The 17,261-nt window shown below is 27.3% G+C and overlaps 1 protein-coding gene across 7 annotated transcripts in view; it reads right to left on the bottom strand.

Annotated features, from left to right (window-relative positions):
• The window catches only part of LOC142322063 (uncharacterized), a 516,135-nt gene that overhangs the window by 400,662 nt on the left and 98,212 nt on the right, over positions 1–17,261 (bottom strand). For all 7 annotated transcript variants that reach the window (XM_075360702.1, XM_075360700.1, XM_075360706.1 and 4 more), the window contains exon 2: positions 3,729–4,044. In XM_075360702.1, the coding sequence (XP_075216817.1) occupies positions 3,729–3,824 (96 nt within the window). In that variant the 5' untranslated portion in view covers positions 3,825–4,044. The remainder of the gene's footprint in view (positions 1–3,728; positions 4,045–17,261) is intronic.

Here is a 17,261-nt window from a genome sequence, read left to right as displayed (position 1 = left end):
TTCTCATTAATAGCGAATTTTAAATAACATGATGCACTGTTCCAGTTTGGTAAGGTGTTTCACTTCCTTATAGTACCAATGGTCTCATCGTAGAGGCGTAATGTCTGAGTTTGCGTCTTTTTGAGAGGTTATTTTATAGATATCTTTGGTCAAGAAACTGTTATTTATCCATTTTTTCTTCTCTTTTTTATTGTTGTTCTATAAGTAGTGTTTTTTGTATTTTATTTTCCCCCTAGATATTTGAAATTAGACATTTTTGTTGCACATCATTTTTTTATTATTAATTAATTTAATCTTTTTATATGTTGAATAATTTATAGATGTTATCATTCGATCATTATTTTTGGGTTCCCATAACAAGATGTGAAATGAATTTTTTACTTAAAAATGTTAAGATTTCATGAGGAAAAGATGTTGTTACAAAGATGAAAAATACGCACATTTTGAATCCGATATTTTTTTAACCAGTATTTCTAAAGGTAAATTAATTTTGTACAAAATTATTATTTTGATTATGTTAAATGTAATATAAGGGTTTGATTCTATTAAGTAAAAATATTAAGACATATTTTACTTATTACATACTCGTAATTACGCTTATAAAGGCAACATCTAACAGACCGAAACAAAAGATTTTGTCTATTTCTGTTGAATTTAACATAGACGGAAAGAAGATAACGAAATCACAAAAGATTAGAAAGAAAATTTAAAAGAGGACTAACAATTCAAGGATAAAATAATGTTAAAATAAAATAACGTTAAATTTCTCTGAAAATATTGCTCATTTAGTTAAAAAGAAAAATGAATAAAAGGAAATACAGAATAACATGAAATAATTGCTAATTAAGAAATGTAAATTAAAATTTAAACAGAAATAAAATTAAGCTAATGAAATTTCCTTACTACTTTAATACTAGATTACTTTAATACGTGCCGATTTCATTTGTATTGTTGAAATAGGAAAACAACCACATAAGTAGTTGAAAGATTACACCAATAATAAACAGAAAAATTAAAAAATATGGTCTGTTCAAGCGTGAAATAAAAAAATAAATTTTCATGTAAAACAAAAGAAATTTGCTGATATTTACAAATTAGAAGGGAATCTTCAAACATATAAATTTTCATCGTATCGCTTTTTGGTAGTAGAACATGACTAATAGGAATGCCAAGAAGATAAGGAAAACACAAATTTGTAACTTATCCAGAAGTGTAGGTTTTAAATAAACGTATATATAGTGTCTCATGTATAAATGGGAAAAATTTCAGAAAATGTTCTACAAATGAAAATAAAGAAAGATGTTCATATAAAAGTAGGGACAGAAACGCTTTGAGTTATAGCTTACAAAAAATTTCCAACCAAATGAAATCATACTGAGATTCTTAAAACTTAAATTTCATGGTTACATAAGGCTTTGGAACGGAAAAATTAAATTATTGTAAAACACAAAAACTGATCTCCCAAAACAGAACGTTTTTAGGATTTACGTACTCAGTAACTTCGTTAAATTACCAATAAACAAATAAAATCTTTCAACAAAGTTTTTAGAAAATTTAATTATGAAAAAATCTCTGTAAGTAACATCAAGTGAAGCACGAAGAAGAGTATAATAAATCTGACTTTTATTAAAAACAAAACAGACCGTAACGTGGAAGAAACTTTTTGAGTAATAATTTTAAAGAAAAACAAGAGTTATTTCGATATTGAAAAATATCTAGAAACGAAATAATCAATTGTTAAAAAAAAAAACATTTTTTACAAGCTATAACTCAAAAACTAACCCTTTGCAGATCTATATTCATTTTCACTGTAGAACATGTATCGTGTGTGTATGTATGTCTGTGTGCGTGCCTCTCTCTCACTCGTCTATCTCTCTCTCGCATTGTGGTGTGTGTGTATGTGTGTGTGTAAAATTAATTTACTATATATTTAATTTGTATAATTCTGATGAAGTTACATTATACTTTGTACAGACAATAATGATATGTAATTAATTAAAAAAATCCTATTCAGCTCGCCGAAGGCGGAGGTAGATTTCACCGGTGTTAAGTGGGGGATAACAAAGATTTCCACCGTAAAGTTAAGAAAAACTTAAAATTTGCTCAATACGACAATGGTTGCATGTGAAAAAGTTTCACATGTTAAGCATACGACAAGCCCCATCTTCTTACAACTTCAGCAACATTTTGGTCATACCTTGCTGTAAAGGTTGGTCATACCAAAAATTGTTACAGACAAAAGTTTTAGGCAATGTTTAGAACGCTAACGACCACTTTAAACCGATTCGATTCTTTGCCTATTAAGGTTAGTATGATATTTTTGTCTTCGAAATCCCATTTTTCCACACCCTGGGCCAATATCATAAAACGTTGCTTACATAAGTTTTAGGCCTTTATCCAAATAACAGGAACTTAAACGAATTCGATATTTTACTTAATAAGAAAGTTATAGAGATAATTTGTTTTTTTCGAAAAAGCCCCCCCCCCCATTTCCACCCCAATGGTCCGATTTTGGTCGTTAACGACCGATATTTTGGGTCGTTATATTTTATGTATCAATTTGAAAGTGAATGGCAAAATTACGGCAGTTATCGTGTCCACAAGAAAGTGAAATAAATATATCGATATACGACTATATATATAAAATGTTGAACTAACGGTGGTTTCGGGGTCTGGGGGATGTGAAACGCGAAGATATGTCGAAATTTTCTGGAATTCGAATCATGGTACCCATTACAAAAGGTAGAATTCTTATGAAATCTCCTAAAACGCAGCATTTCAACAACAAAAAAACGATAATAAAAGGTATATAATTGAAAACAAAACTTATAACGAATCTCTTACCCAGCTAAAATTCTACAAGCCATATTTAAAGTACTTAAACTAAAGTTTTTAATGATCATTATTTCTGACACGTTTATTGTGAAAATTTTATTGCAGCTAATGTAAACTTAATTTTTCATACCTGTATTTGCGAAAATGAAAAAAACATAGTTCTTCTTTGCCATTCAGTTTATTTTTATAAAAAAAAAGAAAGGAAATGACTCCCTTAGTAAAATGCAGAAAGTTGTATTCCTGACGAAAGTGTACTCTTTTGAGAATTCCTTATGATTTATTTTAGTTCGGTATAGACCTGATAGCGACGCAGCTATTCCGAATACAAAATAGAATAATCTGTATTCTAACTGTCAAAAAATCTAATAACTGTTTTTTTTTCAATTGCACAACGGGCGACATTTTCAAACAATTCAATTATTACTTAAAACTGGCCATTTTTTTTTAGCAGGCTGACAAAATATTCACAGTAACTGATTTTTACATTTTTTACCTCAGCTTTACATAGTTTGTATTTACATAACAATAATTATAGTTTTTATTATATATAAATTCTATTTAAACGACAGAGCAAGGTCATAATACCTCTCTTATACCTGTGTTCAGAAAAACCTGTGTGCTGAATTGTGCTAGGCACAATTGTCGTATTATCATTATAATAACCACATCAAAAAAGGTTATGAGAATAGCAAATTATGAAGGCACAAAAAATCTTTTCAAGTTTCCGGTTGCTGTTACATTTTTCTTTTTTATGATCGAAAGCTAATGCTAATTTATTGTAAACACGAAGTTTATAGGGGACAACTTTTATTACTTGTTAAAAAAAGAGTACGCTCTGCTTATACAAACTTTAATTATTTTTTAATTACCAAACGCAAATTTAAATTACTTACCCTAGATATGCGAAGAGGATGTCCAGAATCAGCTCCCCCATTCATCCGAAATCCCCACGGGGCACCGCCGTCAAGACACACTTCACGTTTTGTCATTTCTTTAATTTTCACTTCACTCACTGTCACTATCAGCACTTAATTATTATTTCACATTATATTTAATTAAATTAGTTTAATTATAATTTATTTTTTAATCTCAGTTCACGAAAAATAAACTTGTTATAAAATTAAACATTTTATTATATTTTGTTTTTGAGCAGGTATTGTTGTTACCCAACAGATCTTGCAGTCGATCGCTCGATCAAACGATTGAAATCTGGAAAAAGAATAAAAATTTGATGGTAAATAAAAAATTTAATAATTTCTTATTATAAAATATTGTATTTATAAATTTTACATGATGAAAATAAATTAATGGTCTTTATTTCTCACTTTTTTAAAAATTCTTGCATGTGATGTTTTTATTCATTAGAAATTGCTATGTTATCTTTCTATACCAAGACAAAGTGATCGTTTGCTATTCAGGTTACCTGTAATCATTTCAGTTCTCTTCTTATCAAATCTTTAAAAAATCTTACAGAATTAAAATAAACTGAATATCTCAGTAATTATTTAACTGTAATTTTATAATAATTATTATTATTGCAGTTCTAACAAAAGTAGGTCAATAATTTATGCTAAAAATCCGACAGATGTTCTATGATATTTTGTTAAATTTCCATGGGAATAAATTTAATGGCATATATATATATAAATATATATATAAAATTGCATTCGAAAAGTTGTGCAGCATGCTTTAGAATTATGTGGTGCATTCTGTTCTTTCGACGTTAGATTGGTTGCGCTGTGGGTCTTTGGGCATTCCTCAGTAGTAAACTAAAACGTCAGTTGCTGAATTGTGATTGAACGTGCTTCTTTTCGTTTATCGGAATCAATTTTTGCGAGAAACGTAATGGTTATTTCGGTAGAGGAACGCATTCTCGTCGAACACGTCTTTCGTGAAGGTGATAAGTATACCGAATTATTGAAAGCACAAGTTTTCTGAAAAGTTTCCAAATATTGCTGATCCTCACCGCAATACAGTTCGAACTCTTATCGAAAAACATCGAACAACGGGCTTTATTGAAGATACTGATCGAAGTGGAAGATCACTTAAACTAAACGAACAGAAGCTACTTGATATTTCGGATGCTATGGCCGAAAGTTCATTAAATTCAACGCGTAAGTTAGAACAGCAGCAAGATATCGGATTTGCTACCGCACATAAGGCTGTAAGAAAAGAACTGAAACATTTCCTCTACAGAGTAATGTGTGTTCAAGACCTGAAACCTACAGACCGTGCCAAAAGGCTAATTAACGGACTAAAAACCACAATAACGGCATACGTACGAGACATTCGAGTACATCAGCTGGTTAAAGTATTTGAAAACAAACTAAAATGCGTCCAATATTTTACTGATGTTGGAGAGGTCATTTACAACTTATTTTATAAACTATTCCAATTATTGTAATATCCATTTCTATAAAATAATGAAATAAATACACAAAGTAATAATTAAGAAATATTCGTCATTACACTTTTATGATTCCAGTGTACAGCAACTTTTCGAACACGATGTGTGTATATATATATAATTTTGATATGCTATTTTAAATTAATACTAATCGATAAAAAAGTAAATAAAGTATTTCCATGATCAGAATAGAGTTCTTTCCTCGTAATAAAAAAAATTAATGTCATATTTTTAGTCTTTACTATTTAATCGTAAAAATAACCTTCTTAAGATAAAAAAATTAGCGATGAAATATTATTTTATTTTAAAATTATCATTTAATTTTTTTTCTTTGTTTATTAATAACATATATATCATAATATAATGACCTATTTAAACTGACAGCATAAAAATTACGAGAGGATTATGGTTTAGTCGTAGAATAAAACTGCTTTCAACTCGTCCGCATTGCAGAGTTGCGAGTCTTATAGCCACGAATTACAGGTTGTAACACACGTGTCTGTCGTTACACGTAATAGCGTGATAGTTGCAATTTACACCTCAAAAAAAAAATTATTATTTTAAAATAGTTACTATTTAACTTTATGTTAGGTATTAAATGCTTAAATGATACAAGGTTTAAAATATAATATTATTAAAACCAAGATAAAACTATTAAAACTAAGATTGATATACAAAAAATAAATATAATATAGACTATATAGAATACATTGCATACATGCATAATTAATAATAAATATTATATATATATTGTTTTAACGAATTACATCAAGTAATAAGTGAAAACAATTATTCCAAGCAAAAAAAAAATCACCTAATAGTAAAAAAATAAATTAGAAAATAAAGTCTCTAATTTATTTTCATAATTTGTAGAGAAATTCCTAGAATTAATAGAAAAATCAAAGTAATCTTCCAGTAATATTTACTATGTTACCAACAGCAAAACCACAAGATTATTCTGCTACAAAGTCGCCATTACCAACAATAAAGCAAAGTGTTTGACCTCTAACACAAAGTATAGATTATATAAATCTTAACTAAAAATAAAACATTCTAAATTCATTTTACAAACAAGAAACTTATATTGATTTATATTTTGGCAAACGGGCAATTGGCATGTTATTCCTCATTTCATAATTTGTTATGCGGTAATAAACTGTAATTTTTCCTTTTTGTTACTTTTTTATAACGTCTAAGTTTAACGTTAGTCGTAAATAAATGATTTTTAATAAAATTAGAAAATATTTTCAAGAACAGTTTTATAATGAATAAATTATAGTGTATATAATTGAAAAAATAAAAATAATTTTAATTTTATATCCATTTTCCTTGATTTATCAATGTCGTATAATTGAATTTTTTTTAAATCCCTCACAACATCAAATAATTCTTGAACATATACTTAGTTTCTTACTTTAAAATAACAAGAAAATGTAATTGCAAAATCTGAAAAATACAGAACACGAAAGTTAACATTTTTTTTTTAACTGATATTTTGAAAATCCTTTATTTTCTTGTAATAAATGTTATTCTTGTATTATTACTTTTGTAATAAATGTATTGTTACAGTATAAATAAATTTAAGCATTTCCTTTTTAACAAGGAAAAATATTAAATAGAAGAATAATTCTTTAATTTGCGATATCATTATTAAAACAGTACTTGATAATCTTAATTTAATTCAATTTTCAGTTAAACAAATACGTTAATATTCTGAATCAAATTTAACATTCTTAAATAATAATAAAAAAAAAATTATTTTTTTCATTTGTTTTTTAACAGTCTTTTTAAAATGAAAATTAACTTTTTTAAATACACTGGAAAATTGCAGAAAAATTATTTATCAGATTAAATAAACAAACAATAGCAAAGTGTTACGTGATGCATATTTTTTTTTTCACGTGTATATTTTATTATACAACCTTTCTTATATTAGCTTATATTACTAGGCATAACTTATATGTAATAGATAGCTTGAACGGAAACAACTGATAACAATTATTTTAATAACGTAAAAATTTTCACTGAAGCTTACTATCCAAATAAATTGTAGACATATTCCCTAAAAGCATAAAACTCGCATTCACAAATATCACACAATGACTCTTAGGATGCGAGGTTGTGGCCTGAAGTGTTGGTGTGAATGCCATGAGATCATTATGTGTGACCGTTTTCTCTTCTGTATACGAAATTGCTAGCCTCCCTCTTTATGTTAAATTTAGATGTAAATCCAATTGAAGAGGATGTTTTCATAATTAGGGAACCCCTAATTATTCTACCTTACAATAAAATAGATAGAAAATAATGAAGATGAATAAACAAACTTCAAGAATTTTAAGAATGCTGAATAAAAAAATGCACTATCAATTTTTATATAACACACGAATTTAAGTACGTTTAAACTAATCTTTAACGAACTATTAGAATTTTTCAAGATTTGGTAAAATGTAGACCGCTGATTTCTAACGACCGAATATAACTAAAAAGTGATCACTTATCTGATAATGCTGCAAATCTGCTGATAATGCGGCAGGAAACAGCTCAAGTTAAATTAAATCGAACCGTTATTCGATTTGCCATAATACGGTATTCATACTCGTGAAGTATTTTATTTGTATTACACAGAAAGCTACTATAATTAAACATGTGTATATAATTCTTGACAAAAGATAATATTTTCATCATATTCAAAATTGACTCTGAAAAGTAATTTTTTATCAAATTCATCTCAAATTTTTTTACTAAGTCGCTCACTTTTTTGTACGAAGTGGAAAAACTTCACTTCTTGTACGAACCTTTAATAAAAGACCCACATTTCATGCGGAAAAGTCTGAGTTCCAAACCCAGTCAGGTTTGGAACTTTTTCAAGTGCTAAAAATATTTATTTCAATTACCATACAAAAAAAATAAAAAATAAAGCGACTGTGATCGGGTAATCGGTTTGTAGTTTTTAAGAATAATTAATAAAATTACTTCAGTTTCAAGAAAAAAAATAATACAAGCAAAAGCACAATAAATATAAATAAAGTTTGTTGACAATAATGAAATTAGTGAGTATATGAAACTTTTCATATAATAGAAACGAAAATGGTTAAATTTTGAAAAATTAAGTAATTATTAAATTACACTGAAATTTGTCTTCCAAAGCAGATAATAAGTAAAACCTTTTTTTAAATAAAATTTAGTGGTCACGCTGCTGTTAATTAGCAATGAAAGATCCTCCGGAAGAACAATTACTACGTACCTTGAAAATTACATTTGTAATTTTTAAATATTATCGCTATTTTTAATTAAGTTGAGTTCGATTTAAATTATTCAGATATGTATTATAATATATCGTATCATGCCTTAAAAATAAATTAAAAAACAAATAGTTCGTCTAAAAAATAAAAGAATATTAAAATCCATTAGCTGAAGAAGTTTTAAAAAGATCATGATACACCTTCTCTTATTATAATTAAGACGAAATTCTGTTACATCCCAGCAAATCTTCAGCAACGTAATATAAAACTTAGAGGAATTATATGAAATGTAAAACACAACTAAGAAAATCAACAATATGCAAAATATGAAGTCAACAATCAAAACTCTATGGCATCTGTTCCATTTCAAGTGCATGAACACAGATAAAAAATATATTTTTAATATACAGAATTCATGCATAGTTTTTAAAAACTCGTGAAAATAAAGTAAGCTATGAACATTCCTAAAAAAATGCACAACCCTTTTAAAGAATTACAATATAATTTTTTTAACAAATTAGAATGGATTAATCAAGCATGAGATATATATATTTTATTACTACTTTGGTATAAACTACAAAAAAAAACTGCAAAACGTAAACGGACAGCATCAGATTTAACACATGTATTGTTGAAATATCAAGTACTTAACTATTGTACTAACAATCAAGCAATTTTTTTTTATTTACATACGTTCGCGCGCGCGCGCACACACACACACACACACACAGTCGGTTGCTTAATGCAATATTATTTTACTAATAAGAATTTTATTTTAGTAAAATTCAATCATTTTTACCATCCTGCTGCGAGACCTACGAAAATCACTTGCATCAACCTATACCAAAAACTCCTACGATTTCTATTTCACATCATAGAATAACAACATATATCAAGCAGTTATAACAACTAGAAAAGAGGACAATGCTTCTTTTCAATTTTGGATAAAAGAACTTCACAAAACCACTCAAAAGTCTTTTTAGAACATGCGACGCTGTAGAATATAAGAATTACTCAACAAAAGTATTATTCCAGTTCCCCTACAAAACTGCTACTTATACTCTGAATTACAAAAACATCATTAATAGAAAAGGGGTTAAAAACGAGTTTAAGAAGTAGTGGTAGTCCACGAAAAATCGATTACACTCTATTTGAAGGACGCCTTCTGAAGTAGTAATTTTATGCTAAAAATGATCTACCCTCAGAAATATTTACATCAAACTCTCGAACACCATTAAAAATGTAAATTTTTAAGCAGCGAAATTTCTAGTAAACTGTCAAGATAAGAGTTACGTAAAACACAAAATGAATAACCGTCTTTTTTATGCAAACTATAGAATTTAAAAAGCGCAGAAGTAAAGTGAAATATTGTAAGATAATACGCAATAACGTTCATATTTTTTTTTTTTATCTGCTTTACCTATTGTACAGATAAAAAGAATTATCGCTTTCCATGTGTAGAGCAAAATACAATTTATAAAATAAATTTATTTTGTATGAATTATAATTCATATAAAATAAATTCATTTTATAAATTGTATTTTTAATTTTATTAGATTTTGTACCGACATGTTTCTTTTTATATGTTTCTTGTGATGTTGTCACAGGAGCAAATGATTAAAAAACGTTTTTTTAATCATATTAAAAATAATAATACAATAATGCATTTCAGTATTATTTAATTTAAGAATAGAATTTATGTAAAATTTATAGAATTTTTGTAAAAATAATTTCTATCATTTTCAGATTTTATATTCTAGCGAAGATAGTTAAAGTAAGTAACATAAATAAATTACTGAATAAATACTTATTGCTTACTCCATAATTAATAAACAGCTCATAATAGCGTTACAGATAGTAACGCAACGTGCCTAAATCAAATGACTACTCACTTTTAACATATTAATCATATTATTCGAGTGAAAATGTTGATGGTGAAACATGATCAGATGTTCCGAAACGTATCATTTTAATCTGCACAATAGTTTATTTAATCTACATAATAGTAGACATAATAGTTACATCTACATGTACATCTACATAATAGTTTATTTTAATCTACAAAAGTAACACGAACGAAAAAATGTTATAATTTTTTTAAGTTCTAACGCGCCTTGAAACGTAACACCAAAATGTTTACTGATTTTTTAATATGATTTACAGAGATGAACTGCATGTTTTTTATTGATTTATTTAATTTCAATTTATCTAAGATAGTTATTAAAATGTTTAATTTAATAATACTTTACATTCATTCTAATGGACCCTATGTATTTAAATTCATATAGTATACTGCACCCTATCATGCTGGGTTCTTAATTCTTATACAGCTAAAGTAGAGAAACAATACCTTTAAATAATACAATAGTGTTCATTTTGAGAACTTCTGCACTAAAATTTTCCCAAATAAAGGTTTTTGGAAGCCAGAAGTAGGAATTAATGATGACAATAATCTCATATTTTAAAAAAAATTAAAAAATCATTAAGAAAAAAATTAACCTGAAAAAACTATTGAACTTTTTATCTAAAAAAATCATAGGTTATATAAAGTATTTATCTTAAAAAGTAACTCCTAATTTTATTAAAAAAATAATAAATAGATTAATTCATCCAGAAAATATAAAATAGGGTTATTTTACATACCCACGCGTGCGCGTGTGCTTACACATACGCACACACACACACACACAAAGAGAGAGAGAGAGAGAGAGAGTCAGACAGACACGCACAGTTTCACAAACAGTTTCATTTATTTACTAGCCCACCTGGTTGATCTAATGGTTAAATCGTGATCGCAGATCTTTACAAATCCTAGTAAAAGTTAGTTGATCTTATACGGATTTGGGTACTAGACAGAGGATATTGGTGTACTTCGGTAGTTGAGCTTCAATTAACTACATGTCTCAGGAATGGTCGGCCTGAATCTGTACACGGCTACACCTCATTTATATGTTAAATACATAACATCCTCATTTTACTTAGGGGGGGGGGGGGGTTCTTCACTAGTTGAACAGATTGTAACGCACATTAGGAAAATAAAAATTGTATTGACTCACTCTCCCCCTATATTTAAATTGTTTAAATTTAAAAATCTAATAAATTACCAGTCGTCCTCTGTTATTCTCCTCTCAGTCTGTCGAACGTCATTACTCCACGATTTATTATACATTTATTCATTTATTACTGCAAGTACAAAAGACTGTATTAACGAAAATTTTAACTTGGTTCATTCCTCTAAGTTTAAATACAGTTAGGTTTAAGATTAAATTAAATTTAAGTAAATTAACTTTTTGAGTTTAAATCAGGCATAACAGGAAAATTTCTGGACAGCTACTTATGCGAATTCTTATGGAGGAAAAAAGTAAAAACAAATGATCGCAATGTGTTTCAAGCAATTCTGGAATATAAAGAATGGCGCGCGAAATGATCCAACATTTGTTTTGGCAATAATTGTTTAGGTTAATTATTAATGTGTTTTATGTTGGCAGAACTGACAGCAGTTTAAGAATATAAGTTTCTTTTCTTTCCCATTGCGCTGTTTGTGTATCGTTCCTAGATGGCTGACAAAGGAAGACTGACTGTTGAATAACACATAAATATTGTGATGTTTTTTAATAAAACAAAAAGTGTGGTGCTTACACAAAGACGGTTTCGTGCGTATTTACGAAAAATTTAATAGTGATGGTTTACTATTTTAAAATAAGCGCGAACGGCCTGCCGACGTTCGTTCTCCACAAAATGACGAAGCTATCAGAGCAGCGTTGCCGAAGAGCCCGGGCTAATCAACAAGAAAAGCAGCAGCACGACTTGGAATTTCTAGGCGATTTCTAGGCGAATTTTAAAAAAAATATAATTTCGGGAAAAAATATTTTTCCCGAAATGATAGTGCAATTTTCTGCCAGAAATATGCACAAAATAAATGGCAGGGAAATAACGGAGGAAATCAAATTACCTGAAAAATTAAGTAAATTAACATTTAATAGTAATTTACAAATTCCTTATTAATTTAACAAATTTAAAAATTACTTAGCATCTGCATAATTAACTTAATTTTAAACAATAAACCAATTAATAATTAAATGGAAAACAATTATTTTTCTAAAAGTAAAAGAAAATTATTTCAATTAACTATATTTTCATCTCTAATAGCGTATTTTAATTAAATTAAATTAAAAAAACAAAATTTTAAATTAAACAAACTACGCTTTTTTCCTCATTCAATTTTATTCAACATGCAAGTACTTTTTTTCAGAGGAGGTAAAGAAAAAAAATGAATAAATTAAGTTATGTAAATTGTCTAATTAGACAGCTTTCCAGACAAGGAAAGAATGGAAATATTGTTCTTTATATAATATACGAGTAAATAAAATAGAAAACACATATACTAATATTTTATCTTGCGTAAGTTATTTATTATTTCTGTAGTATTTTTATATGTCACTCTTCTTCAGGATGATATAGATCTGTGTAAAGAATAGTGTCAGTTTGTTTCTACGAATACAACATTCAGACGCCTGTATTTTAACCTACACAATCAGTTATTATAAAAAGAGCGAGTGAGTGACTAAATGAAAGCGTTTGTGCGTACTTATGAACACGAACGGAAGTGTAAAAATAATATCATAAAGGAAAGTTGGAGAAGACGAATTTCCCGTACCATATCTTTTTAAACTAAATAAAAACAAAATATATACCATCCGACAGAAAACTTCCTAAAATATGTAAAGAAGTAATTTAATTCAACTCCCTCCTCCATTGACAAAGGGCAGAAAAGTAACCCTTCGGAAACAAGAAGGGTGTAAATGTCAGGAAAACTCATCACAAAGAGACGCCCTCTCTAATGGGCTTTTACTTTTAATCTAGGGTGGGGCGGTTTAAAACAGGGCGTCCGACTATATTCAGAGACTAATATCTAAATGCTGCATCCATTTTCAGGCGTAGTTATGGATTCAACTAATCATCTTACTTCACAGCCTACGGACATAAGAAATGTTGGTAAAGATTACCTAAAATGATGCTTTCGTACATTTACAAAATTATAATGGAAATTTATTATGGCCCATTTACTTGTATTTTAAACAGCGTAAATGGAGATACTAAAACAAATTTAGTTTTCATGATTCGTGATTGTTTATAGCACCTCATACAATACACAAAAGAAAATACTTTTTTGTGTAAAAATTATTAATAACAAATAACGATTAAGATTCTAAGTCCAAGATTGTAAGGATTTCTTTTTTTATTTTTCCCGATTTCAATTTTTTTGACTGATACACACAATCCTTAAGTCTCTTCAAAAAATATCTTATTCTGCTGTGAAATAAATGTGCATTTATGAGTATACGTTATGAAATATAAGTTATGCTTCCAACTTATAACGATAGAAAAATTTCCATATACAAAAATGTAAGCGAGTTAACTTTGTAATGAACTTAAATTATATTATTTGCTTATTTATTTCAGTCATATTTACGTCAAATATGTAATATTAGATTTATGTCATGCCCATAGTACACAAAAATACTACAAGTACGAGTGATTGTGTTTCTTGATCGATGTAAGAACACACATATTACATCTGTATCTTAAAACTTGTTAGTTTTCTTCAATTATGCACACACACACACACACACACACATATATATATATATATATATATATATATATATGTGTGTGTGTATTATTATTATTATTAACAAGAAAGAGCAAAGGGGAAAGGGAAAACAAAAAAAAATAAAAGTGTAAAGCGGTCGAAAAATTAGAAGACATATATATATAAGACTTATATCTCACCAAAACGTATAATATTTCTTTCTTTCGGAAAATGAATGAGAATCCTGATTTAGTTTTTACTTTAAACTTTCAGGTAGATGCAATTTTCATAATATTGCTTAGTAAGAAATTAAAACTTGTTGGATTAAGAAAAAGAAAAAACTTTTGAAAAAGGTAGAATTAATCTTTAGATCCTTGATTCAATTCTTTGGACAATTATCGATTTTGGAACTCATATTCAATTCCACCAGAACACTTACATTTTATCTGTTATATAAAACTAAGAAAATGTGTTAATTATATAAAAATAGAGAACATATCATCACCATCAAAAGTGTACCTTCCACTTAAAAGATCTTATGTGAAAATAAATCGTAATGAATAACAAAACGGGACCCAGCATATAACTTGAAGAACACCACGTATAATTAATAAATTATTTATAGTGTGACTATTACTAGCATTCCCTATACTAACGTTCTGCATTCTTTCCCTTTGACTTGAAGCAACCAATCTAAGGCAATCCCATGTATTCCAGTTCTCAATAAAATAAAATTGATCAGTAAAATTTTATGTTATTTTAATTTTATTTTACTGATTAATATAACTTTACATTTTCTTTTATCTTTGATATCAAGATATGAAAAAGTGGTTGGCGACAATTTCTGTGTTTAATCCCACCTGAGAAGTAAACCGTTTCTTTAAAGGAATATTTCTGATTTCAAAAACAGAAAATTTTTTTTAATCGATTTTATTCGATATTTAAGTTGATTAATGATTAAATAATGAATAAGCCACACTAGATATAATAAAAGAATAAAAAAGGAATCTTACTCTAATACAAAATAAATTGTTTATTTAATTGTAATAATATTGATTTTAATCTAGATCTTTCCACCTTAAATCATGTGATAAAAAAACGATTTGAAGAATTTATTTTTACTACATTCGCCGGATATATATAGTGCTTTGTCGTTTGTTGCATTTCTTTATCGTGCAATCCAAAATTTAAAGTCCTTTAGTAACCAAAACCATTATTGAATTAATCAGATATTGATAACGTCAACAAGAAAAAATATATTTTTGGTATTCAATAATTAAAAAGATAAAATATTTACGAGCAACTCCTGTAACTTAGATCATTCCTACATATGAATATTTTCTATTACCCAAAATTTCAGTATTGCTATTTTAATAAAATAGGATTAATGAGCTACTTGCTCATTTTCATACGGTCATACATTAACTATTTCGTTACAGGTACCGTTATGTATAAACATAAAGGAGATAGCATAGAGGTCAAGATACTTCAGAGATAATTTACAATTAAAAATTCAATAACAAAACTGTCAAACATTATCATAAAATTAGCATAAAAATAAGAAAAGTATAAGATTTCAAGTGTCATACTTAAAGAAGTAACTACAGAAGCACGGGATAGACAAATAGAGATATATCCATTGAGAGTCAATTACCGAATATTTAATAATCGTTAATTTAGTTTTAGTCATTAAAATTCATAGGCGAATATATTGTACGTAGGATGTAGTGTCAAAGCAAACAAATAATGTTAAAGAACAGGTCATTAGATTTAATATCAAATACGTGGTATTACATATAAAGAACTGTAAAAATATTTATTAAAATATAACAAGACTTACTATAACTACTGATTATAAAGAAGGCAAAGAAAATAATATTACTAAAATGTATAATGAAAAATAGGATCTACATTTTTTATAATATATTAAAATGTAGACTAAAAGTTTCTTAAGCGAATATTTTATTATTAAATATAATAATGTAATACCGATGAAATAATAATAATTTGCATTAGAAAAATGTAACCAAACATTTTACAGTAAAAGCATTAGTGAAAAATAAAATATTTTCAGTCACGAAAAAATCAAGGTAAGCTATTTACAACAAAAGCAGACATTAAAAAATTTCACAATAATTACCATTGTACAAAAATAAAAATAAATGAAATAGAATTCAATAAATTTATAAAATTAAATAAAATGGAAGAATGAATAATGAAAAATTTATTTTATTTTAATAATATAATATGTTTTTTATAATTATTATTAATTCCAAATATAATTATAATTCTTAACTATATTTGGAAATTTTACTGATAATAATTCACGTAACATAAGATAGCACTTCGTGGTGTAGTTGTAGCGTCTCTTTCTTACATCTGAAAAGTCCGAGCTAGAATTTTGGTCAGGTATGGCGTTATTTTTTTCACACAGTACAAATTTTTGCGCTTTATTTTTTTTTTTATTAGTTACTGTTATGAAAATCACCCATCCATAATAATCAAGTCTAATCCCAGAAAAAACTGGAAAAAATGAACTTTGAAAAAGATAAAAAAATAATTTTTACACTAGTATACACAATACAATCTCAAAAACAAATACAATAATATTATTACTAAACGCAATTTCGTTTTATTTTTACTATAAGCTAAGTACAAAATTCACCAAGAAACTTTTAAACAATTTTTTGGCTTGAGTAAAACATCCATTAGTTTTATTTTAATCTTAATATTCTTTTACTGTTATTTAAAATTATATTTAAGTTTTGTCCTTTCTTTTAGTTTAAATTATTGCTAGATATTTAATCTTAATTCAATGCAAGAATTGCATTGCCTTGACATAACCAAAACAACTGAGAGACAGAGAGAAATTAATTTAAGAAAGAAGTTGAAAATATTAAATTAACTTAATAGCTAAGAGAATGGAATTGAATTTCAGTTATAGAAGAATTTTTTTGTGTTTATTTATTAAGGAATAAGTCACAGTCGTTAATGTTACAAAGAAATAGAACAAAGCACAAAATATTCTTTAAATGATCTGACAAATTATACATTTTATCAGAATTGATAAAAAAGAGAAATCCATTAACATCAGACAATTAATAGAGAAAGAATTAAAATTGTCTTTAATAGAATATCACTGGAAACCAGGTATATAGATTTCCCTTGAAGTAAATTATCTGAA

Source organism: Lycorma delicatula, chromosome 3, assembly GCF_047948215.1.
Source record: "Lycorma delicatula isolate Av1 chromosome 3, ASM4794821v1, whole genome shotgun sequence".
In the NCBI taxonomy this organism is placed as follows: domain Eukaryota; kingdom Metazoa; phylum Arthropoda; class Insecta; order Hemiptera; family Fulgoridae; genus Lycorma; species Lycorma delicatula.
This window is presented reverse-complemented; position numbering and strand designations above follow the sequence as displayed.